The 23,136-nt window shown below is 42.4% G+C and overlaps 3 protein-coding genes and 2 non-coding genes across 5 annotated transcripts in view; all 5 read left to right on the top strand.

Moving 5' to 3' along the window:
• The window catches only part of DENND2B (DENN domain containing 2B), a 160,086-nt gene extending 144,643 nt beyond the window's left edge, over positions 1-15,443 (top strand). The window contains exons 9-14 of the mRNA XM_057369707.1: positions 8,616-8,793; positions 9,834-9,875; positions 10,880-10,991; positions 11,997-12,236; positions 12,487-12,573; positions 13,082-15,443. Of these exons, the coding sequence (XP_057225690.1) occupies positions 8,616-8,793; positions 9,834-9,875; positions 10,880-10,991; positions 11,997-12,236; positions 12,487-12,573; positions 13,082-13,116 (694 nt within the window). The 3' untranslated portion in view covers positions 13,117-15,443. The remainder of the gene's footprint in view (positions 1-8,615; positions 8,794-9,833; positions 9,876-10,879; positions 10,992-11,996; positions 12,237-12,486; positions 12,574-13,081) is intronic.
• On the top strand, positions 15,443-18,267 carry RPL27A (ribosomal protein L27a). Its single transcript, XM_057369708.1, has 5 exons — positions 15,443-15,638; positions 15,901-15,964; positions 16,330-16,405; positions 17,184-17,358; positions 18,077-18,267. Exons 1-5 carry the CDS (start codon positions 15,636-15,638, stop codon positions 18,203-18,205), a joined length of 447 nt encoding a protein of 148 aa, XP_057225691.1. The 5' UTR covers positions 15,443-15,635; the 3' UTR covers positions 18,206-18,267.
• On the top strand, positions 16,734-16,866 carry LOC130575682 (small nucleolar RNA SNORA3/SNORA45 family). The gene has a single exon (XR_008965589.1). It is a non-coding gene; the product is annotated as a small nucleolar RNA SNORA3/SNORA45 family (small nucleolar RNA).
• Positions 17,687-17,818, top strand: LOC130575681 (small nucleolar RNA SNORA3/SNORA45 family). Its single transcript, XR_008965588.1, has one exon. It is a non-coding gene; the product is annotated as a small nucleolar RNA SNORA3/SNORA45 family (small nucleolar RNA).
• Positions 18,268-21,069: 2,802 nt separating the features above from the next.
• Positions 21,070-23,136, top strand: part of TRIM66 (tripartite motif containing 66) — a 40,176-nt gene continuing 38,109 nt past the window's right edge. The window contains exon 1 of the mRNA XM_057369752.1: positions 21,070-21,283. Within this exon, the coding sequence (XP_057225735.1) occupies positions 21,070-21,283 (214 nt within the window). The remainder of the gene's footprint in view (positions 21,284-23,136) is intronic.

The following is a 23,136-nucleotide window of genomic DNA, read 5'->3' as shown; positions in this document are numbered from 1 at the left end:
CTTAAGTTGTCACTGGAGCCTGTTCCAATATTAAGTGCGTCACTGGTGCCCCACAGATAAGGAACTGCAACACTGCTTTTGCCAGACACGTGAGGACATACTGGATTCCTTTCTGAGCGTTTTACAAGCTTGGCTGTCTCATGCTGCCTGTAGAAAGCACCAGATAAAACCTGAAGTGTGACTTGTTTCTTGTAAAAGGCTTGGGTTTGAGTTCCGCTCATTTTCATGGGGCAAAACTGACATTTGAATGGTGTGAGGGTTAAGCAGCCACASTCTTTGATTTGTAAGCATAGTTAAAAGATTTTGCAAAGGACAATAACTGATAATTAATTAAACTGGGCTGATGTGATGTGGAAAATATGCATTTCCTCCTCAGTCGCAGTGCCCCCCTCTCCCTGCCAGTGTTATCACTTGTTTGCATTCCATGAGATATCACAAAGGTCACTTGCAGAAAACGTGTCAGCATTCAAATTAGGAGACCCACTGTGGTTGGACTCTGCCCTTCACCCCTGGGTGGGGGGAGCCTGGCTCCATTGGGAGGAGTGGATGCACCCTGGAGGCTAAGGGCAGGGTGCAATAGCAATGCTGCTGGGTTGGCAAAGCAATCACCCACCCTGGGAAATGTTCACTTGTTGAGTAATGTTCTTCTTTTGTCGAGCTCCTGTGCAGAGTGAGGGATTTTCACCTGCTTCTGGTCTGAGTTGTTATCTCACTGCTGGCAATACGTGTGGATATATGTTAACTCTGGCTAAGAGATGTTTCAGCCCATAATAGACAGGGGAGGTGTGTTGTTTGTGCTTCAGGGAGCTCTTTACCTAGTTCCAGAGATTAACTGTAGCAGTATTTGTTGCGCTGTGTATAATGATTAAGTTGTGAAATGTTCAGAACTGGCTGCAGAATTTGACATGATCCAAATAGACCTGGCTSACTCTGATCCTCACATGAATTAGACGGGTTCCCATCTCTCATCACATTTATGCTGAAGAATTCCTTCTTTTATTCAAACACTTTTTCTATTGTGACATCAATAGAAAAAGTAACCTYAAATATGCACATAAAGGTTTGCCTGTGTTTCCTGAAAAGAAGGGTATCAGATATTTGTTAGAGATAAAATATTAACTGCATACTTTAGGCCAGGTACTAAAGACCTCAAGTCATGACTCTTAGTTCACCTCTTATTAAGTATTTGCTGTATAAAATAGATCACAATGCAGAATATTACTCTGGCTTTTACAGGCTAAACTCATGCATTTTTCCACATCTTATTGATTATTCCAGAGAAATCAGATTTATTAACAGGAAATTCAGCAACTTCAGAACTCTCTTTTAAGTCACATATGCAACTRTGCCATCCTGAACTTTCTGCACCCACCCAGATTTTCACAGATTCACCTGGAGGTCAGGTGAGAAGTGTCTTGGCAGCAGCAGAGGAGTCCTTCTCTGTGTGTACCCCTATAGAGAGTTGGACCCTTTACAGAAGGATTCTGCCACAGGGAATTCTCAATCCAGGATGTTAAAATCTAATTATTTGACTTAAAAAAATTATATTCTTAAAATTAAAAAGATATATTAATAATACACCAAAATGAACCTACAGTATTTATTAGCTTCAAAAATTACAGTCTCTGKTTCCAAACCACTTTAGAAAGGCTTGAAGGAATCTCTGTAGTTTGCCCAACACCTAAAGGGCTTCTAGAAAAGTGAAAAATTATTCAAATTTCCTAAGCTTCAACATGCCTTGCTGATGAGAGACTTATTTTGCAGCAGCCTCTCCCACAGTGTTCAGGGAACTTGTGGTTCAGAAGGTGCTATCATGTCTTTTGGGGCTGGTTTGATTAAAATAGAAGTGGGGGAAAAAGGTCTTTGAGGCTTCATTTCAGCAAAGTATTTCAGCACAATGAAAGTAAATTAAGGCTGAAACTTGTGCTGAAATACTGTGTTGAATCAAAGCCTAAAACAGTAATTTGCCTGTCCCCTCATGCTTTATTTTAATTGGTGAGGCAAGGCATGAACGGACTGTAGCTCCTGCTGCTCTGTAATCATTGGAAATAATTATTTTATTAGTGCCCAGATAATTAACCAGATTAAAATTAATTTGGGTCAAACAACAGTATGTTAAACCCAGATTGTGGTGCTTGTTTTCATCATAATCTCCTGCTTCTTATGTGCAGGCAAATGTATCTGTTATGAAGGAAACTTTTCAGTTTGAGAATTATTCCTGATAAAACTGTGGTTTTGTGTCTGCTTAGCAGCAGCTGTGCAGAGTGGGACAAGGGGAAAGCAGTGAAGGAGTTGGCTGAAGGGTAGAGCAGTGGTTATATTTGATTTCCATCTGTGCCAGCAGTGGGCTTTGAGCTTCTGTCACCTTCAGCTGTGCTGGTGTCTGACCTTCCCTCCCGCAGCTGCAGCCCCTCTCAGCACCTCTGGGACCAACAGAGGAGGGGCAATTGGCATCAGGCTCATGTCTTTCCATCTGTCTATGGCAAAAGGGARGAAACAATTTCATCATGGCACCGAACAACTTGGCTGCATGTGTGTGACAGAGCTTTAACCATGTTCATATTTAATAGTTTTCCCTGCTCCTTGTATTGTTCAGCCTGGCCAGTCACTGTATTGTCCCTTAATTTTACATTCTGGCCTCTTTGCCCTCAGTTGCCTTTTTACCTGCTCATCCGGCTCCTTTTGTCTCCCTCCCCTCCTGCTTTTGCCTCATAGACATTATTTTTAACTCTTTGCATTTAATTCAGCCTCTTCCTGCCTTTCTTCTCTTCCCTTTCCTTGAGTTCCCTGCAGGAAGATGATCTCTTTCTCTCCCAGAGGAGCCTAAGTTTCTCAGTGTAGATCTGGCCTACAAAGGGAGATCTTGCTTAGTGCTAAGAATTTATTCTGAAGGAATCAGCAGCTAAATAAGTCTCTTTCTAGTATGCACAAGAATATTATTTTAAGATGGCTTCTAACATAGCCATCAGAGTGAATTTAGACATACTGGTAGGGGTCCTTGGCACACCCTCCTGCCAGCCATCAATTCCTTGCCAAAAAAGTGCACTTTAACAAAAAAGTGCAGCAAAGATGTTTAATATAACAAAATAACATAATTTCATTTGGTTTGGAAAGAAACTGGTCTGATGTAAAGCAAGGGGGAATTGGATCAGTTGATCTCCTGAGGTTTCTTCCTACCTGAATTACTTTACGATTCTGTATAACTTCACTTTAAATTGGAAAACAAAATAGTTATCCCAAGGCAGACACACAAGCTAAAAAAACATCAGTGAAAATAAGTTAAATTTTGAATTCAGATCACGTGAAAATAGTGCCTTAAAATGCAAGCAGTCCTATAAATAGGGAGGTATCCCAGAGCCATCAGGAGCTGCAGGCCTTATGGGGTAGGTCTTCTTGTTAAAAAAGCTGCAAAAACATGTAATTTCTTTCATTCGAATCAAAAGACAGGAATTGAAGATTTTTTTGCCCTTTTTAAATGTCCTGGAAGTGGTAACAGAGAAACAGCAATAATTTTGCATAGGAGGAAACATTGTCATGTCTGATAGTTTTATACTGGCAGGAAAACTGGAGATGTCCTGCACCATTATAACAAAAGAATTCTTGAATCCTTATTTTATTTCTTTCTAGACTTTTTGTTGAGTAGTTGGTGGTATCTGGGTTAACGGAAAGCGTATTCTCTCAGCACAGAACCCTGGCAATGAAGGACAAACCATTGATCTGGGGACTCAGGAGAAGAGCATCTGGAGATCAGTGGAGTCCTGAAGCTGAGCACATACACTGTGCAGCAGGGAGAAAGCAGTAACGTGTCCCCATTGTCAGGCAGCACTTCTGGCAGGCCAGGGATCCTCAAGGGCTTGCTTCAAAAGCTGACCTGCAGGAATGCTGCAGGAGCTTATTGCAGACAGCTAGAGTTTGGAGACTGTCACTTGATACTTAGAACTGTTTTCATTTATGTCTTTTCCCTGACGCTATTACTTAGCCGTAGCAACCTGATTAGTAATGCTGCTCTTATTTATCCTTATACACCCAGAGACACCTTAATTTTTTTCAGAGCCTTAGTGTGCACTATATCCAGCACAACACAATTCTGCTCCTAATTGCTGCCATCACAGCAACAGCATTGCTGCCTGCACTCCATCTCCACCCAAACTGTCTCTGCCTGTCATGGTTTTTACTTCCATTTTCCCTTTACTTTTATGCTTTTCAAGTTTTCTACTTTGTCCTTTCCACCTCTGTGGCCTGTGTGTGTTAGAGGGGAGATGGGCCAACACCTTTGCCTGTAGCCTTTCCCCAGAGTCCTTTACAGAGTCCTCTGCAAAGTGCTCAGAGTATTTCATCCTGCAGTTGTTATAGACCTCTGTCTCTGTCAGAGATTGRAGTTAATTCAGGATCAGGAGAGGCATTGAAGGGTGTAGGACGGAAGTGTCAGGGATGTGTTTTTGCTATGCAGTTCATCATTGGCCCAAGGGTGGGAGATGTCCCAGAAAAGCTGGGCCATGGCCTGTGATGAGGAGTCATCTGGGTGTGTAATACTCGTGTGAGTGAAGGGAGCACCTGGGAAGGAAAGAGCCTCCAGACTCCAGCCTCAAGTGGGAGGAAACTCTCCCAAGCAGACGAAGGGATATGTGTCAGGAAGGTAACTCATTTGCAAAGTGCTTGTGGCCTGAAGCATGAATGTGTCAACACAGCACATAAAAGAGTTCAGCAAATGTGGACAGAGCAACATCATTTAATCAGAAGGAATAAATGAGGAATATAAAAGGGTTGTGGAAGAGGAAACAGTGGAAGCACTTTTTTTGTGAATTTACATTTTTGGCTATGTTTCTCAATTTGAGGAAGCAGGGAGACCAGATTGGGAGAGTTGGTCCCAGTCCAGGGCACGGTCCAGAGCACTGGCACAGCACAGAGCTGGCACCAGCACTGGCGTGACAGAACTGCTGTATGTCTTGGCCCTGCATGTAAGGGGTGGCCTCCCTCCTCTCCTGGCTGAGGAAACTTGTCTGTCCCTTGGGAGAAGTGGAGGAAGGGAAGGGATATTCTTGGCTTCTCCTTCAATGGAAATACCAAAATGACTGTGGAGGTGCATGTGAATAGTAAGGTGGATCAGGGAGCCTTGTCAGCAAGTGGTTGTGCTAGAGGCTTAATCCTGGATTTGGGAGATGCTCAGTGTGTGAAGCTCCCTTGGGTATGTTAGAAATTCCAGGTGTGATGGGGAAGGGGGAAGCTATTGCTGCAAAGAAAAGAGTTATCCAGGATATTTGTGGAATATTTCCATTGTGAATAGTAGGTGTAACCGAACATGACTTTAGCAGTTTGAGAGAGTTGGTGACTTGCAGCATGCAGAAAGCCTTGAAACAAACACAGCCAGAATTGACATTCCAGCCAGGGGACTGTGTTCCGGTCCAACAGCATGTCCTTCTCAGTGTGCTGGCTGTGCTGTGATAAAGGTGTGGATACAGCCTAAGCTTGGGGTTATTTGTTGGTTGGCCAACCCAGAAATTGATAGCAGACGTCCTCCCTATCTAAAGGAGTGAAAAGGTTCTTGTTTGTGTCACAGTAATTTGCTTTTTGACATGGACCTAAACCACGTTCATAAGCAGTCTCCAAAATTCAGCTGAGTCACAGCAATGTCTGAAATGCCTGTGCCTTAACTCTTAGTCTGAGCTTGCATCTCCTCAGCCAACAACACAGCAAGGAAAAGGTTCTGTGTGCTATCATGAGAAAATGATTTGGGAAAAAAAAATAGCCCAGAGAAAGATAAATCAACTGTGAGTGGGAAAGAAGCAATGTCATATTTTGCCTGTAACATGATAATGGATCTCTTCAAGGGAAATTTATCATTAAGAAATGTCTCAATATACTTGTATAATCTTGTATTACAACCTTCATGGGGAGAAGATCAAACACTGAAGATTTTTTAAATCTAGTGAATAAAAGGCATAGGAAGAACCAAAATCTTGGCAGATTCCAAATAATTTTTACGAGATGACAACCACAGAAATTAAGATGTTTTCCAGTAGAACAACAGTTAGACTGTTATGCAGCATTCTTGTAAAACTGCACAGACCAAATGGAAAAGCCCACTCTCCAAAGCAGCTCTCTGGAGCTGCCCTAGAGTACTAAAAGTGGAAATATTTTGGAAATCTAACTTTGACCATTCTGTTGCTTTGCTTTGTGTGCTTCACACACCTTAAAGAAAATAAATCATCTGACCTTACTGCTTAATTCTCATAAACAAGAGCAGTTGTATAATGTGTGTGTTGCATATTTTGAAAAGAAAAACTGGAGCAGACTTGGTTTCCCAGGGTAGGCCTTTCTTTTTTACTTTCCTAAACATGCTTCTCACAAATAATATCCCTTTAGAAGGGTCTGAACTCTATTTTAGAGATTTAAGCTGGGGGTTCCCTTACATCTCTGAATTTTACCTTACAGAATGTAAAAACCTCACACTGAAGTGAAAGGTTTGTAAATATGAATCTTTCCAGCTAGGGAAGAGACACAGGCACATTGTAAAAGCAGGAGTTTGGTGACCACTGTGAGTCTCTCACTGTCCTCTGTGGATGCAGCGTCCAGGATGGATGGCAGCAGGAGGTTCTGGGGGTTGAAAGTTTGGAGAGAATATTTCATGGGAATGGGATGTTCCACAGGGGAAGATTTTCTGAGTCTGAATTTGAAACTGTGCAGAGTCCAAAAATGCAGGGGCTGAGGTGCTGGCGGGACAGTGATGTGACTGTTGTGGGGTGCTGGCAGAGCAGAGCTGGGTGCTGTCACAGGACACCCCCACCATGGCTGCTGTCTGTGTTCTGCTGCTGCCCTGCCCCAGCCAGCTCCCAGGAAAGCTCAGGAAGAGATTCCAGGGTCCTGGATGGGAGCCTGAAGCCTCCCCTGGCGTGGGAATAGCACGCACAAGAGGATGCAGGGGCTGATTTACGTCACAGCACTGCATGTAAAACAACATGTTACAAAAGAGCATTTTATAGAAAGAAAAAAAATATTCACTGAATATCAGAAGAATGTTTGTCTTCCTGCCTTTAGTTTAACATGGCTATTTCTTTCGTGGCTCAGCTAAGATGACTGAATTTGTGGTGGATGAAAATTCCGGGGAGTCATTAAAGCGATCTTGAGAAAATGCTGGGAGTCTGTGCCGTGTTCCACAGCCCTTCCAAAAGACACCATTGTGCTTGTTATGGTAGATGTTTGAGACCAAAATATGAGGCAATGGCAGCCCCACTGCCTGTTATATATAAAAAATAAATTAGAGAAATGCATCATTTTACAAGAACCTTGTGTCAGGCAACATATGTTATAAACCCATGCTGGGATTGTTACMTTTTAAATGAAGTGTCAATTAAAAGCAAGGCAGCAGATTATTTGCAGTAAAAGACAAGGATTTGCTCTTCTCCAACTTTTTCTCTCTTTCTCCTCTAATTCTCACTTTTCTTATTCAGCAGACTTCAAAGTTTAATCATGGACAGGAACAAACAGGAGAAACCTTTCTTCTGGCCTTGGAATAATCTACAACTAAAGTAAAAAGCGCTCATGAAGGKTATTCTGGTGGAGGTCTGATGCCACCTAAAGTCTGCACCAAATCTTGCAGTAGAATAAATGAGTATCTCTCCCCAGCATTTTAAAGAAATAACAGCTCTGCAGTTTTTATTTATAGTTCTTTGTGGCTAAATTAAGCACAGCAGAAGTTTGCAATGTGAGAAAATTAGTTCAGTCACATTGAATCCAAATTTCTGTCATCTCAGCCTGCGAGAGGCAGATGTTGTAACTCAGTCCAAACTCAAAAACTCTGATATGGAGAGTCTGTCTTTATTCCCTGATGCTAAGACTCGCTTGGTAATGATGTTCCTTAATTTTTAACATTTGGAAACCATGTGACTGCAAAAGGKAATCAGTAGATGGAAGGACAACATATACAAGACATTTCCCACATTAATATCAAACCTTAACATTTAGGGGATATCAACCCATATTTTAGAGTATTTTGCTGAGCAGGATCAATACCTTTATCACTGAAGTTGGTTAATAAGCCCTTTAAAATATAATAAAAATATTATGTTGTTACAAAATATGTGATCTTTGAAAAATGTGTTGTTTTTACCACATTTCTTTTGGAATAAGTATTGGTTGTTGTGGGCTTTTTGCATCTGACTTGGTAGAGGTTTTTTTTAGTTTTTATTTTATTTTTCCTTTTCCTTTGTTCCTGCATTAGTGCTTGAATTAAGAACATTACTATTACGCATTTTTACTACTGACAAGCTTGTAACAGCCAAGATCTGAAGTTGCTTTTGGATTTTAAGCATTGTTCAAAGTGGCTGCTCTTGAGTGCTTTTAGGAACAATGAATGTTGTCTTCTAGATCTAATTATCTCCTGAGTGCTATAATGAAACAAACAGGTTTGTTTTCTTACCTTTAGCTTGAAGTCTCCAGTGAGCTACCACACTGCACAGTACAGAGGGGTAGAAAGGGGACTGAGGCTGTCTGAAATCAGAAATGACAGAGGCAGCCCCATGGGCATTTGTATTTCAACAGGCCGAATTTCTCAGCAGGTGGAAGGTATTCTGAACCAAGAAGAGCCTCTGCTAACCTGGTTGTTCCTCTCTCCCCAGCACCCTGTCGAGCTGCTCCCACGCTGTAGTGGCCCTGCTGTACCCCTTCTCCTGGCAGCACACCTTCATTCCTGTCCTGCCCTCATCCATGATTGACATTGTGTGCTGCCCGACCCCCTTCCTGGTGGGACTGCTTTCCAGCTCTCTGCCCAAACTCAAGGACCTGCCCGTAGAGGAGGTAGGAGCTGGCACCAGGATTGTTTTCCTGGAGTAAAGCTGGCCTCACCCGGGAGAGGACTGCCATTGGCACATAAATCCTTATGTGTTTAATTTTTAATCTGCCTCTTTGTTTCTTCTCTGCCTGATTCTCATGGGCAACTGCTTCTTCGCAAAACCGCAGTAGTAGCTTTACTCTTCTCTTTTGTTCTGCCCCTCTTCCATAGCTGGCACCTTGACAGAGACAGATGAATATTTACCTGGTCACAAGTAAGTAGGGTGTAAATAAGCTGATTTATTCTGGACCAAGAAGATGAAGCCATCTGCTATGACCTCTTAATCCCAACAGAAGCTGTGCATGAAGCTGTAGTGACCACAAAAACCAAAACSTTTAATAATTTTTTTAACTTCTAAAACTTTGTTAATACTATATTGGGAATCAAATGAGAGTTGCACTTTATTGGCTCTCCCAATAAATTTCTTACTCCTATTAGTTTCCTGTCATTTTTCTAAGAAGTTTTCTTTTCTTGTGCTCGCCTTCAAGGCCTTGYGTGCCTTTGGCCCATGTAAATCTCTGCTCCATTATCCTTCTACTTTCCTGACATTGCTCTTCCACATTTTCCCAGCTCCATCTCTGCTTTGCTGCTTTGTTATCATGAATATTGCACTCTCTTGCCCCTGAGAAGCCCTGCTGCCTCCATGACACTGTTCTTTGAACCCCTCTGAAGCACTTTTCAAATATATGCTAACAAAAATTATTAGCAATAACTTGCATAGATTTAAGAAAAAAGACATACCCAACCCTTTTGGCTTGGGTTTTTTTGTTTTTTTTTTTTACAGATTAATACAACATCTGTTGTATCTATGTTAAATTTGACTTCTAGCTCTAAAGAAAGCCTTCATATTCTTGTTTCATAAAGCACACAACCTCTTGTTTCACAATAGGAATTTGATTCATGTCGAGGCTTGTTCAGATGATCCTTTGCTATTAAAAAACAATGAACACCTGAATGTATTCTGTRTCTTCAGATATATTTCATGGCAGTGTTTTCTTTTCTTTAGGCTTTGATGGTTAACCTGGGATCTGATCGATTCATCAGACAGGTAAAGTACAGCTCAAATTGCTGCCATGCAGTCTAGCAGGCTGTTTACTCCTACAGTATGATTAGGTTTCTTTGATCAGAGAGATTTGGCAGGAATTGTGTGTGCAAAGTGAAAGCGATTAGGGGAAGAAAAAGTTCCCATTTTCTGTTCCACCTGCAAATAAGAACTTCTCAGGTATGCAGACAGGATTGAGGCTGTGACTGTTGGAAGGAATCAAGAACTGTATTCACAGTTGAAAGAAAACATCCAAAGCTAACATCACCTTTGCAAGAAAACTCACACTGTTGGAAGTGAAAAGGACAAAAATTGCAAAGAAAATTCCTGAGTGAGAGCATAAAGGTGAAGAATAGTTTATTGTGATAGGAAAAGCAGGAGCCTTGTAAAGAGGGAGATGAGGGCTCATCATCTCCTGAAAATCATGTGGTAATAAACAATTCCAAAACAACAATCTGCAGGTTGGGTGAGGAAACTTGTGTACAGTTCCCTGTATAATATGGCTGGTGAACAGTGGCTGCAGAGCTAAAGCCCCTGTGCCTACTCGCTTCTCCTGAAGAAGCATTAAATAAAATGAAGAGAGCAACAAGAAGGCTTTCTGGGAAGACCCAGAAAACAAGATATACTACAGAAAGTAAAAACAACTGTCAGGGACCAAAGGAGCTGCCTAAAACCAACTATTGCAGCTGTGTACACCTGGCAAGGTTTCACATGACGTGTATTTACTTAAACACAACTATTTGGGTTCTTTGTCATGTAAAGMGCTGATTCCACATTTCTGTTTTACCTGCTTTTTGGGTTATCATTCCTGATTTTAATCTTGTAAGGAGTGACAAGAAATTTTGTTTAGAAGCATTTTTTAGTTGCACATAGATCTCCATTATTTTATTTATATAGACATGACAGTAGCAGATAAAAAATTTGTCTGAATTTTAAACCTTCTGAATGTATTTGCTATAGCTCCTGCATAGATTAATGTGGCTTAAAGATTTTCTTTTTTCTTCTATCAGATGGATGATGAAGACACACTATTACCTAGAAAATTGCAAGCTGCTCTGGAGCAGGCTCTAGAGAGAAAAAATGAACTGATAAATCAAGATTCAGATAGTGATTCAGATGATGGTAAGTTCATTTGGAAACAGGGACTTGTGTAAACAAATGTAGGTAGAATTGTGACTTTCTACACAGGAGAAAGGAAGATGGGACTTGAGGTCCCAAATACCTTTGGTAATATCAAAAGTTGTCTCTGAGCACACAGGGAATGAGAGTAATGGCATCAATCCACAGTAGTACCTCACCCATGATTTATTTTAATTTCTTTGTAAATGACATGGACCCCGAGAATCCCTCTGAACCTTTGCTCAAGCAAAGGTTTGCAGTTAACTTGGCCCTAACTCAATGCAGATAATTCTCCAGGCTTAGGGGTGTGCTGAACTCAGCAACTCTGAGTTCAGAGTTGCTCTTGGCACTTGGTATTTTGAGGGGAAAAGCAGGTACCACCAGAAAAGTTTTGGTGCAAGATGGGTTGAGTTGCCTCTGAAGGTTCATATTTCACTTCAGCAATGATAAAAACAGCCCAAGGTAAATTGAAATGCCTGTGGTTAAAAGGTATGAAAGGCCCCTATTCAATTTTTTAAATTTATTTCTAGTCACATGTATTACGTACAAAAAATTGTTCTAACATCTCAGGGACCGATGAAAACCCAACTCCTGCAACAGACCCTTTTTGATCAGTTCTTGGTACAGGCTTATTATCCTCAGGGGAAAATATTTTAGCACTGAGTCATTCGAAGTTTCTGAAGAGAACTTGCTCAAGAGTGAAAAYAGGAGGTATAATTTTGATGAAACACGCATCAATGTTTAATTTTCTGAGCTGTTTCCTGAGGTTTTGTAATTCTCATTGACTCTTGGTCACCTAACACCAACTCCGCAGACTGGCACTCGTGGTTATGGCGCTGTCACCTTGTCCATGTGCATCCATAGGCGTGCAGGGAGCCGCTGCAACTCCCGTCAATTGACAGCACGGCATCAGGGAACCGGGAGATGCACAGCGTAGCCCTGTGGGGATAATGCTGACAGCTCTGGTAGCAGCTGATTTTGGTGTCTTATTGCCGCCTTATTTTGCAGAATGTAACACCCTGAATGGATTAGTGTCTGAGGTTTTTATCCGATTCTTTGTGGAGACAGTTGGCCATTATTCCCTGTTCCTAACCCAGAATGAAAAAGGAGAGCGTGCCTTCCAAAGGGAGGCTTTCCGTAAATCTGTGGCCTCCAAGAGTATTCGCCGCTTCTTGGAAGTTTTCATGGAATCCCAAATGTTCGCTGGCTTCATCCAGGACAGAGAGCTGAGGAAATGCAGGGCAAAAGGTAAGGGTGGGTGTCTCCCCTGCGGTGCGGAGTTCGCTGTTCCGGTCGGGTCCCGAGGTTAGCGGCAATGTCCATCCTCCTGCGCTCGCCGGGAAAGCGGAAACGCATCCCTAACATGCTGGGCGGTTAACCGGAAGGTGACTGGGAGCCGCGGCTGCCGGCGGTACAGCTCCGCGTCGGGTCCGTGCCCGGGGATGCGGGATCAGCTGGGCACAGCTCACCCCTGCATCCTTGTCTTCCTCTGTCACAGGGCTCTTCGAGCAGAGAGTGGAACAGTATTTGGAAGAGCTCCCGGACACTGAACAAAGTGGAGTAAACAAGTTCTTGCGAGGCCTTGGTGAGGAAAACCTTTAGAAGCGTTTCTGACATAAGTTTATGGTGATGGGGATTTTTTTCTTTTTTCTTTTTTTTTTTTTTTTTTTTTTTTTTTTTTTTTTTTTTTTTTTTTTTTTTTAAATTTAATTTAAAATAGCCTTATCTGAGGTGAAATGAGGTAGTCAGGCAGTTTCAGGGTGATAGGAAATACAAAAAGGAAAACAATGAAAACAGAGTTAAAGGTGATAAAAATACAAAAAGGAAAACAATGAAAACACATTAAAAGTGATGAAACCAGGTTTAATTACGATCCTTGTTAACACTTTCATTTTCACTTGGCAATGGGGGAACCAAATCATAAGCGAGAAGTGGAACAGGAAGGTGTTTGAGCAGTCAGTGTTCTGTAACTCAGCCCTCCCTGCTGGTGCTGAGTAGAGTTACTCCAGCAGTTACATCAGAAGGTAGACCCATTTGCTGTCACTTGACTGACTTTTGGTATCTGCTAAAGGCTGACGGTGTGCTTCCTTTAGGTAACAAAATGAAGTTTCTTCACAAGAAGAACTAGCTCCTTCCTGCTGAAGCACCAACCCAAAGACTATTTATGGCACTGTGCGAGACCCCTGCGGCGTTCCAGAGTGTGGAGCGGGAGGAGTGCRGAGTGAGCTGATGGCAGCTCCAGGCAATGACTGATGTTGTTAGTGTGCCACGTGATAGCTCCTCGATGGATTTGGGTAGAATTTGTACATAATGTGCTGTAAGCTTTTGTAACTGATTTTGTAATGGGCAAGAAAACTGTGGTAAATATTTGTATATTCCTGAGAATAACAGGTGCTTGTTTTTTCTTTAGTATGAATTGAGTTATGCTTGGTGCAAAAATGAGTAGCTTATTATGTGCAGCTGACTGTCTCAGCAGAACCACTGACTTCAAGGGATGTTTGATGCCTGAACACTGCAGGGTGAATGAGCTGGGGTACGTGGGAGAGGTTGTACACACGGGGTCGCTCTCGTGCGGGACAGGTATTTGTTTTTTTATCTTGTAATTAATTATAAAAGAAAAAATATCGAAGTAACTCGATAGTAAGGTACTTGGTTCACAATACAAAACCTCCATTGGTTTGAACTCTGGTCAGTAAACTTGTAACCCATTCTGCACTAAGACTGCTAAGCCTGGGGGGATCTCAGCTCTCTGACATGCAAGCTGCAGTGAGTAGGTACAGTACAGCCTTTCCTAATGTATGTATGTATGGTTCCTAATAAACTCTGTAAATAGACCTGTTTGTTTATATTCATTGCAAACCTCTGCAGTTCCTCACGTGGAGCAGGTACAAACCCAGCAACTTGCCTGTGATTTTAAAATGAATTTGTAATTAAAATATTAAATGGTTATTACAAGCCTGTCTTTTGGTAGGTTTGGTATTTCATGACATGTAGTTTGGGGTTTCTTCAATGCTTTTACTGGGGTTAAGACAAGGCACTTTATATCCCTTTTTAAAAAACTTCATCCTAACACAAGCATCTGTTAAAACATTTCTTTTCATGGGTTAGCAGCAAATTATTTTATCATTGTATCATAGATACTGCTCCTAAACTTTGGTATTTTCAGGTTGGTTTTGTGCTGTGCATGGTGCTCAATTCATCCCTGCTGTGGGAACAGAACTCCTGTTGAGGTTCTGTGAGTTTTCCCATAGTCTAAAGAAGAAAATATAAAGTGCTTGAGTATGTTGCAAGTCTGACAGATAATGAAAATTAGCTAAAGCTTCTTACCTTTAAAGGAAAGACACCACGCTCTGTTTTTCATCATCTGCAGCACAATTGCTGTGGTTAAATCGACTTTGAGGCTTGCGCAGTTCCTAACCTGACAGTGGTTCTGGTTTGCTATCAGCCTCATAGAGCAAATTCGAGGGACTATTCACTAAAAAGGTGAAGTAGTTTCCTTTTTTAATTACCTCCCTCACACTCCAGAATATACAAAAGTTTCTTAGGTATATATCAAATGGCTGTAAAATACTGGGTGCTTTTGATTCAGGGGAAATGGTATCACAACTGATAACTTCCATTAGTTTTACTCTGTAATATGCTCTAAGTTTCAGAATGACTCCTCGATGTAATTCTTCACAGTGGAAGGAATAATGTCACTTGTACAGGTGACTTCTGGTCTTTTTGTAAACCACAGCTGCTAGTACGGGGAAGTACATTTTTCTCTTCAAATGATGGATAAAACTATCAGACGTGCTGTGAAGTTACTGCAAAGGCGAGATAAAGCCACAGAATGCTGATGTGCAAGAATGTGGTGCTGTAAAACCCATCTCCTTCACCAAAGCTGCTTTCCTCCATTTGCACTTTAAAATTTTAAAGGAGAAAGCTTTTAAACGTTGTGTTATCTGTCAACGTGTTCCCACTTTTGTAACGTGAATCAGAGGATACTGCTGGCCAAGGTGAAATCACGTCCCCAAAAATCTGTAGGTGCCTTCGTGATCCTCAGACTACAGCTGTGTAAAACAATCCATGTGTTATCTGGAGATTTGTGTTTGAAAAGATCAGATTAACAAAAACCAAGGAGTGCATTATTTCCCTACTAAATTAGTTGTTAAAACTAGTGGTGTTTCTGAGCATGGAGGAATGCACCAAAGAACTCCCGAAGAAAAAAAGATCCAGTGCTGAGGTCTATCAATTTCAAAAATAAAGATTTGTTTAAAATCTTACAGTATAAGATGCATAAAAAACCCTCCCTAGAAACCAAGCTTAAAAAACAGTAACACTCCAGGAATTCACTCTCCAGTGTGGTAAATAATTGTGTTTAAAGACAAAGTGTTCATTTTCCCATTTTTATGGATATTTAATAAAGTGACCCAACTAACAAATTTTCCTAAATTGTGAAAATCCTTCTTTTCCTTGGCGGGAGGAAACGGGGAGCCGTGTCCGGCTGAGGGCGGAGCGTGCACCGCCCCGGCCCCTCAGAGCTCCGCCCCGCCCCTCCCGCCTCAGCGAAGCCTCGCGAGATCTCGGCCCCGCCCCGCGCCTCTCGCGCCTTTCCTCGCTCTCGCGAGAGCCCCGCCCTTTCTCTCCCTCGCGCACGCCGGCAAGATGGTGGGAGCTGCCTCCGGGCCGGGATGGAAGGGGATGGGTTGGGATGGGATCGGGAGCCCGCGGCCGTCGCCCCTCGTTTCCGCGGCGGGACAGGACTGCGGAGTAGCGGAGGGTGGTGGGGAGGGGCGTCTCCGGGCCCGCGGCGGGCGGGAGCGGTGCGAGGAGGCCGCTCCGCCATGGCGCCCGGCTGCGGGGCAGGCGCGGGGCTCTTCTGCCTCTCGCTGCCCGTCTCGCTCACGGCTGATTTGCCCCTTCCCCGCAGCCTTCCAGGCTAAGGAAGACCCGCAAGCTGAGAGGACACGTCAGTCACGGCCACGGCCGCGTGGGTGAGTGGAGAGGAGGCCGCGGGTGGGCTGGGGCGCTTCGGCGGCGCGGCCCCGCCGGGGCCTTCCCGGCACTGATGGGATGCTGGTGTTGGTGTCGACTCCCGCAAAAACCGGGCTCTGGGTGCCCAGCCTGCTGGCACTAGGGGACGTAGCAAGCAGGGCTGAAGGCCGATCACTGCTGGGTATGGGACATCTTAAACTTACAGGGCAGCACGGTCTCCCTTCTAACTCTATTCATTCCTACGTTGTCACATCACAAGATAGAATAATTAGTTTAATTAGTTGAAAGTGGCATTGAGTGTGTCTCCTAAGTTCAAGTAATATGTGTGATATTAATGTAATGAATGTAAAATTTTTCTTCTCAGGCAAACACAGGAAGCATCCTGGAGGACGTGGTAATGCTGGTGGTTTGCACCATCACAGGATTAACTTCGATAAATAGTAAGCTAACATTTTAAATACATACTAGCAACATGTATGTTCTTGAAGTAGAAGGAACTTACTGTTATATGTGAATAAACAAAATTTGCTGCAATCCTATGTGTTTTTTCCTCAAATGTGAAGTGTAGCATTAGAGCTACTCATGTCCCCACTTACTCTAAAATCAAAGGCCTTTTCATTTGGCATCTTGCAGAGTTCAGTGCAGCATTAGGTAAACTTGGCCAAATTTGTCCGTTATATGGTCCCTGTTTACAGTGCACTCACATCAAGTTGAGAATGTGGTGTTAAATCTAAACTGCATCCTGTCGAGATGAGGGATGTTGTGATTCCCGAGACTATAGAGTCACATCTGGGCTCTGCATGTGGTCCTGGTGTGCTAGAGTCCTCGGACAGCAACCACTAATCTCTATTCACTGGCTGTGCCATTCCTGACTCAGTCAGTCACCGGGTTAGTGACAGCAGTGCCAAAGCTCCCCAGGCAGGGCAGCCCTCCCTGGCTTCATGGAGTTGGGGTTGCCCTGAAAATACAGACTCACTGAAGAGGAGGATTGAGTTGTGAGTTCAAGGGAGGAAAAACACTTGAAAAGTAATTTTTTATTGGTTTGGATACTAATTGTTACTGCATCTAAATTCTACATGTATTAATATTTGAAAAGGTATAATGTTACATTTTAATAACTTTAATCACGAAAGATGCTTGTTCCAGTGTCAATTTGTAGTTCTGCTTGTTCAGGATGGATTAAAAATGTGATCTAATGCAGAATGTGTTTCTTCACAGTCACCCTGGTTACTTTGGAAAAGTAGGCATGAGACATTATCACTTGAAGAGAAACCAGAAGTTCTGTCCCACTGTCAACCTGGACAAGCTGTGGACATTGGTCAGTGAGCAGACCAGGCTCAACTACGCCAAGAACGAGGCCGGACTGGCCCCGGTCATTGATGTTGTGCGCTCGGTAGGTTCTTGCTTGGACTCAATACTGGCACTCCTGCTCTCGTGTGTGACTGAGCTTTGCGTGTCCCACTGGGGGAGTGGTGAATTGCAAATAAGCTCCAGTGTTTCAGTGTTCAGAGGTTCTCAACACATATCTCTAGGGCTGTAAGTTTTTAGAGTCACTTAGGCTGTTACATTTTTTTTGTATAAGAATTTTTTCTCCTACTGGTGTGTGATTGTGGACAGGCCTTCCTTTAGGTCGGCAGTGAAAGATGCCTTGTCTGCAATGTTCCTGAAGGTGTGTACAAAACCACAGCAGAACTAGCCTCACATAATGCCACTTGTCCACCCTCGAGACTAGAGTCACATCTCCACATGTATTGTTGTCTTGGTGTGCTATAGTTCTCGGACAGAAACATCTGATCCATATTCACTGGCTGTGATGTCCTGTATCTCAGCCAGTCACCGAATCAGGGACACTGCTCTGCCAGCTGCTTTTGTTCTGCCTCCCAAATTGAACACCTGTGTTGGCCGCTTTAGCCCCACTTCTAACCAGCAGTGACTTCAGCAGCTGTAATATTAATGGTCTTATGATGGTCCTTTCATGTAATGAATTGACTGGATAAGGCCATGTTCGTCATGGTTTTTGTTTTTAACTGGTGTGTGCTAGAAGAGAGGCCTGAATGTAGGGGCCTGCAAGCTGATTACAGACAATGATCTTCTTTTTTGAATCTTTCTAGGGCTACTACAAAGTGCTGGGCAAGGGGAAGCTGCCAAAGCAGCCTGTCATCGTGAAAGCAAAGTTCTTCAGTAGAAGAGCAGAGGAGAAGATCAAAGAAGTTGGTGGTGCCTGTGTGCTTGTGGCATAAAAGTTTGTTTTATTCAAGTTTTTTTGAATAAACACAATGCGTAAAAGAGCTGATTTACAGAAGTCTTGTTTGTTTTGACTTTTTTTTTCCTGACTTGTCCAGACATTGTTTACTAAAGCTAGTCAGCTGGTTCTTAGGTGTCAGATCAAAAGCCTACGAACATTGTCACTTATTTTATGCCCACTGCTGAAGTCTTGAATTATAGCTAATAGTTGCAAATTATCTTCTAGTACATGTCGTACAATCCTACTTAATAAACTTCTAACCTAGTGTTTGGCAATAATTAAATTTGGAAGGCTTTTAGGATGAGGTTGACATGCATTCCATTTATGAAATAGTTCATCTTAGCCAATGGTACTGCTACTTGTGAGCAACTAAAACTAATAGACAGTTTGTTCCACAATACAGAGGTGAGAGTGTGGGGACTGTCTTTCATTGGCTGCTGGGACTGCTTTTTCCTAATGTGATGTCTTGAGTAATCTTCCACATTTGTGCAGAATGTTCTTTGTGAGAGGTGTGCCCACCCCACCAGCTCTGCTCTCTAAGTGATTCAATAAGAAAAATGATCACAGGAAATTTAAAGACTTGCCCAGAGAGTTTATCCCTAAAATACAGAAGTTACAGTGTTACAAGAGGATATAGTTACAAAGGTTTCTTTGAAATCCATTATCACTTTGCTGGAAATTCCAGTGGTGTGGTACCTAGATGGTTCCCTCCGACTTGTGTTGGGACTGCTGTTGCCTTCCCAAGACCTCAGCTGCCCTGGTCCTGCTGGCCCTAGTATTTGTAATACAGGCCAGGATGCCATTGGCCACCTGCACACACCGGCTCATGTTCAGCCTGTGTTGCAGCACCCCCAGGTCCTCTTACACTGGGCAGCTTTTCATTCACTCTGCTCCCAGCCTGTGGTGCACCATGGGGTTGTTGTGACCCAGGGACAGGACCCTGCACTTGCCCTTGTTGAACCTCCTGCAGACGTGTCCTCATCCCATCAATGATGCCCTGGTTATTGCGCAAGTGCCACTCGATGGTGCTAAAGATGACCTTCCCCATTACCAAGGTCAGGCCTGTAATTCCCTGGATTCTCTTTCCGGGCCATCTTGTAGCTCATTATATACATCAGCCTCTCTCCTCCTCTGACAACTACTTTGCATGCCTACCTCAGAACAAAATTTTAAACACTTTTGATCACTCTCGTTCTCCCCTTTCCTACGCAAAAACTTTTGCACAGTTTTATATGTTGTGCAAGAGGCATGAAATGAAATATGCAGTAGCACATGCCGTGGCAGCCATAGATTTGGGTTTTAAGGTGACGGAGCATTTCCCAGTATCAGGCTTTGTTTGCCCTGATTCTCTGTGCATGGATGCTTTTGGGCTGTGGTTTCTCTGTGTCAACAGTGCGGTAGCTTAAGACCTCAACTTCCTACTGCAGAAACTACATGTTTTTGTAGTTGCTACTTTGTCTTCTTAGCAACAGGAGCTGCAAGATGACAGAGATGGAGTGAGCTGAGAGGCTGTGCTGCTCTAGTGACAATTGCCTCTGCTGGATGGTTGATGAAGATACACTATACAAAATAAACTCATGTAATAAGCACCTGTATAATGTTAGTTAAACCGAAGGTACCATTGGCACAGCTCATTTCTAAAGGGACCTCTGGCTTTGGAATGAGAATCTGAAGTTTTAGTGATAGGTTTGAATTTGTCTTAAGTAATTTTTCCAGGTTGGTGGATATCTACCCAGTAAAATGGGCCTTGAGTATGGAATAGGATACAGAATTTAACATAGAATCCATTTTTTTTCTTCTAAAATATTTAAAATACTGATGACTTCAGGATACAACACTTGAAAAACTACTGATCATTAATTTCTGAGACATTCATAATTTTTTTTGCATTGCAGAATAAAAACCCAAACCTGGTGCTGCTTGCTAACCATTTCCTCTGGAATCTTCCAGAAGACAGAATCCCTCAGGAGAGTAGATAGCCCCAAGATGAAAGCCGCTGCTCTTTTGTGCTGGGGAAGTCTGGAGACTGCAGCTTCAATTGCACACTGCTGGTAGCAGGGCCACCACCATGAAGGGCAATTGGCAGCTGCATGGGACTCTGGTCCCAGGGGGTTGCATCAGCTGGAAAAGAGTGTCTCCAGAGGACATGAGGCTTTATTTGCTTTTTCTCCTCTGATACCACTTGCCCAAGTTGCCCTTTGCAGGTTGTATCTGATCAAAAGCATGCACAATCTCAGAGCTGAGGATGAAACATGAAGGGCAAAACTCTCAGTTGATCGTGGGGAGGTTAAACTGGTGGGAGGAACCCTCAGGTTTGCTCTATAATCTGATCTGTGGTCATCTTGATAGCTAAAATTTGATTACTGCAGAGTGAGTTTTCTATAAAGATTGCCAGAAGAAGCTGTACATTTTTCAGGACATCTTTCTAATATGTTGAAACAATGAACATATGAGTATTATTTTCTTTACCTGAAAACTGAAATATTTGAATGAAATTATAAAAGCAATAAAAGAATCTCATCATTTTTATTGCACAGTTTCAGTGCTTCTAGCAGGAAATGTAAAGCGTGTGACAATTCAGCTTTGTAAGTAGATCAATAGAACAGATTAGTTCAGTTTTTACAGAAGTTGCAAATACTAGAGAGATAATGGGATCATGGTTTGTAACCTTAAACCACACTTTCCTGCACAACAATCTGCAAAGATAGTCTCCTCTGTAAAGCAGGTATGTGATTTTCAGCTGCAAGGAACTTCTTTTTTTTCACAAGGGCTAAATGAATGTTGTTTGATCATGCATCCCATGTTGCCTTCTGGTTTGTGCTTGAGTATTCAAGTGTTTTGTGAAGGGCAGGGCTTGTCATGAGCCATTTTGTGACTCTTCGTGTGTTCAGATGTCAGCCAGCAGAAATGGAGCCCCTGGATGTGCTGAGGAATTGTTTGGTGTGCAGATGGGACCTGAGGAGGAGGGACCCCAGAATGCTGCCCTGTCTCCACTCCTTCTGCAAGGACTGTCTTCCAGATCTGATTCAGGGGTACAGCTGTATCCCCACTGAGTATGAAGTTCTCTATGAAGGTAATGTTTGAGGATCTCTGGCGTGTGCTCTGTGCAATGCAGTGTTGTAAAAAGAGATGGATTGAGAAGTACTTTTGGCAGCCTGTTCTACAGCACTGCTTCAAATCTGTAAACCAGGAGAGTCAAGAGTTGTATGAGCAGAGAGTGCAAACCTCCTTCCTTATGCTTTTCATCCAGCTGCAGTGTTTTGAAGAGAAATGATAGTCAGGGAACATCTAAAATTCTTCATAATGAACTGAATGTTTCAGTTATCAAGTTGATATGATGAAGACTTGATTTTCTCAGCTTAATAAATGAATAAATGTTACAAGATAGCTTCCAGACCAAATCTATTTGCAATGTTTTTGACATGTTGGACATTTCTGTGGTACAGGTTGTGGTGACAGTTTTATTCTCTCTTCACCTTCTTCTTCAGTATCTCCTCAACAACAACACAAAAACATCCCATCCTTTGCTTCTAACAGAGGTCATAATGATTATTAGAATATGTGCATTCTGGTGCACTGAAACCCTTTCTTTTATCTCGTTCTGAATGTTGTTTCTCTCTACCTGAACCCTTGTGGCTGTAACTCACCCTAACAAGCTGAGTAAAATGGTGAGGATGAGAAGCATTTTTTGGCTGTGCCTTTTGAAATGCTGGAGGTATTTGTACCGTTTTCAGTAGTGATGTTAATAGAAAATATGTAACTTTTTTTGGAGCAAAATCTAGATGACAGAATACAGTAATTTTAACTGAATGAGTCTTAATTGCCGTGGGGAAGCATTCCAGACTCATTACTAATTTATAAGAAGAGCAAAGGCACATAGATAACTCGTATTTTCACAGGCTTTGAACTTCAGCTGAGTAACAGGCATCGTTTATTATCTCTTCCACAGCAGATTTTAGAAATGTGTAGGAAGAGGTGATGGTGGTCAGAACTGATGAGAGAACATAAACTAGACTAGCTCAGGTTTGATAAGAAGTGGAATCAGTGGTAAGAGGTCACTGTTGAAAGGCTAGCAAAACACAAAATCTAAAGGAAAAGGCAAAGGATGATCCAGTAAGTGAAGGAGACAGCAGATGCAGAGACTCAGTTAATCTGTGAGCAAGGAAAGCAGCAAAACCAAAACATCTGTGTCTCTTAATTAAGTCAATGACTGAAACTGCAGCCACCATGGGTCAGGCAGGATAAATTTGTGAACTCTTATAATGGCACGGTGTTAAATGTTGCTTGTCTTATCTGCACTGATTGTTGAGTTATGGGCAGTACAAGTCCAGTTTTCAGGGTCATCTTTAAGTGGGATCATACACGGGTGCCAGTGATAAAGTGTAAGTACAAGTGCTAAACCATTATAGTGAGTAAATATAAAATATTATCTGTAAGAAAAATGTGCTCCTTAGTCACTATGTGTTCTTTAAGCAAAATGTAAGGATGGAAAAAATGAATGTGTTTTCAGGTGTAGTCATTCTGATATTTGTCTCAGAAAGAGTACTTGAATGTGCAGGTTTCTGTATGCTTTGCCACAAGTAGTACTCCACTCACATAAAGCTCTTTTCTGGTTTATTGTTTTGTATTGAAATTGCTGGGAAACTGGGGCTAAGTGCTCCTGACATCTGGTGGGTATTGGTGTTGGAATTTCCTTTTATTCCTGTGTATGTTTAAGGTGACTCAGGAATGAAAGCCCTGAGATAGCCAGAACCCCTCTGCATTTATCCATAGCTGTGAGAACTGAGAGTTTGGGAGTTATTTGATTGGAAAAAGGAAGTTATCTTTGTGAGTTTGGCTCCCACATATGCTTTTTCTATGAAGGGAACTTTAAGATTCTCAGTGCCTCTTTTCTATTATTTTCTGGGTTTTTTTTTGGTTTTTTTT

The sequence above is a fragment of the Malurus melanocephalus genome, unplaced genomic scaffold (assembly GCF_030028575.1).
Source record: "Malurus melanocephalus ecotype Western Australia unplaced genomic scaffold, MMel_1.1 scaffold_114, whole genome shotgun sequence".
Classification (NCBI taxonomy): Eukaryota; Metazoa; Chordata; class Aves; order Passeriformes; family Maluridae; genus Malurus; species Malurus melanocephalus.
Note: the sequence above shows the minus strand (reverse complement) of the source record. Positions and strands in the feature narration are given on the sequence as shown.

Excerpts from the sequence above, each read along its gene's own strand:
- RPL27A (XM_057369708.1), top strand. Across the intron at positions 16,406-17,183 it reads AGGATTAACTTCGATAAATA|TCACCCTGGTTACTTTGGAA; the intron begins GTAAGCTAACAT and ends GTTTCTTCACAG. Across the intron at positions 17,359-18,076 it reads TCATTGATGTTGTGCGCTCG|GGCTACTACAAAGTGCTGGG; the intron begins GTAGGTTCTTGC and ends GAATCTTTCTAG.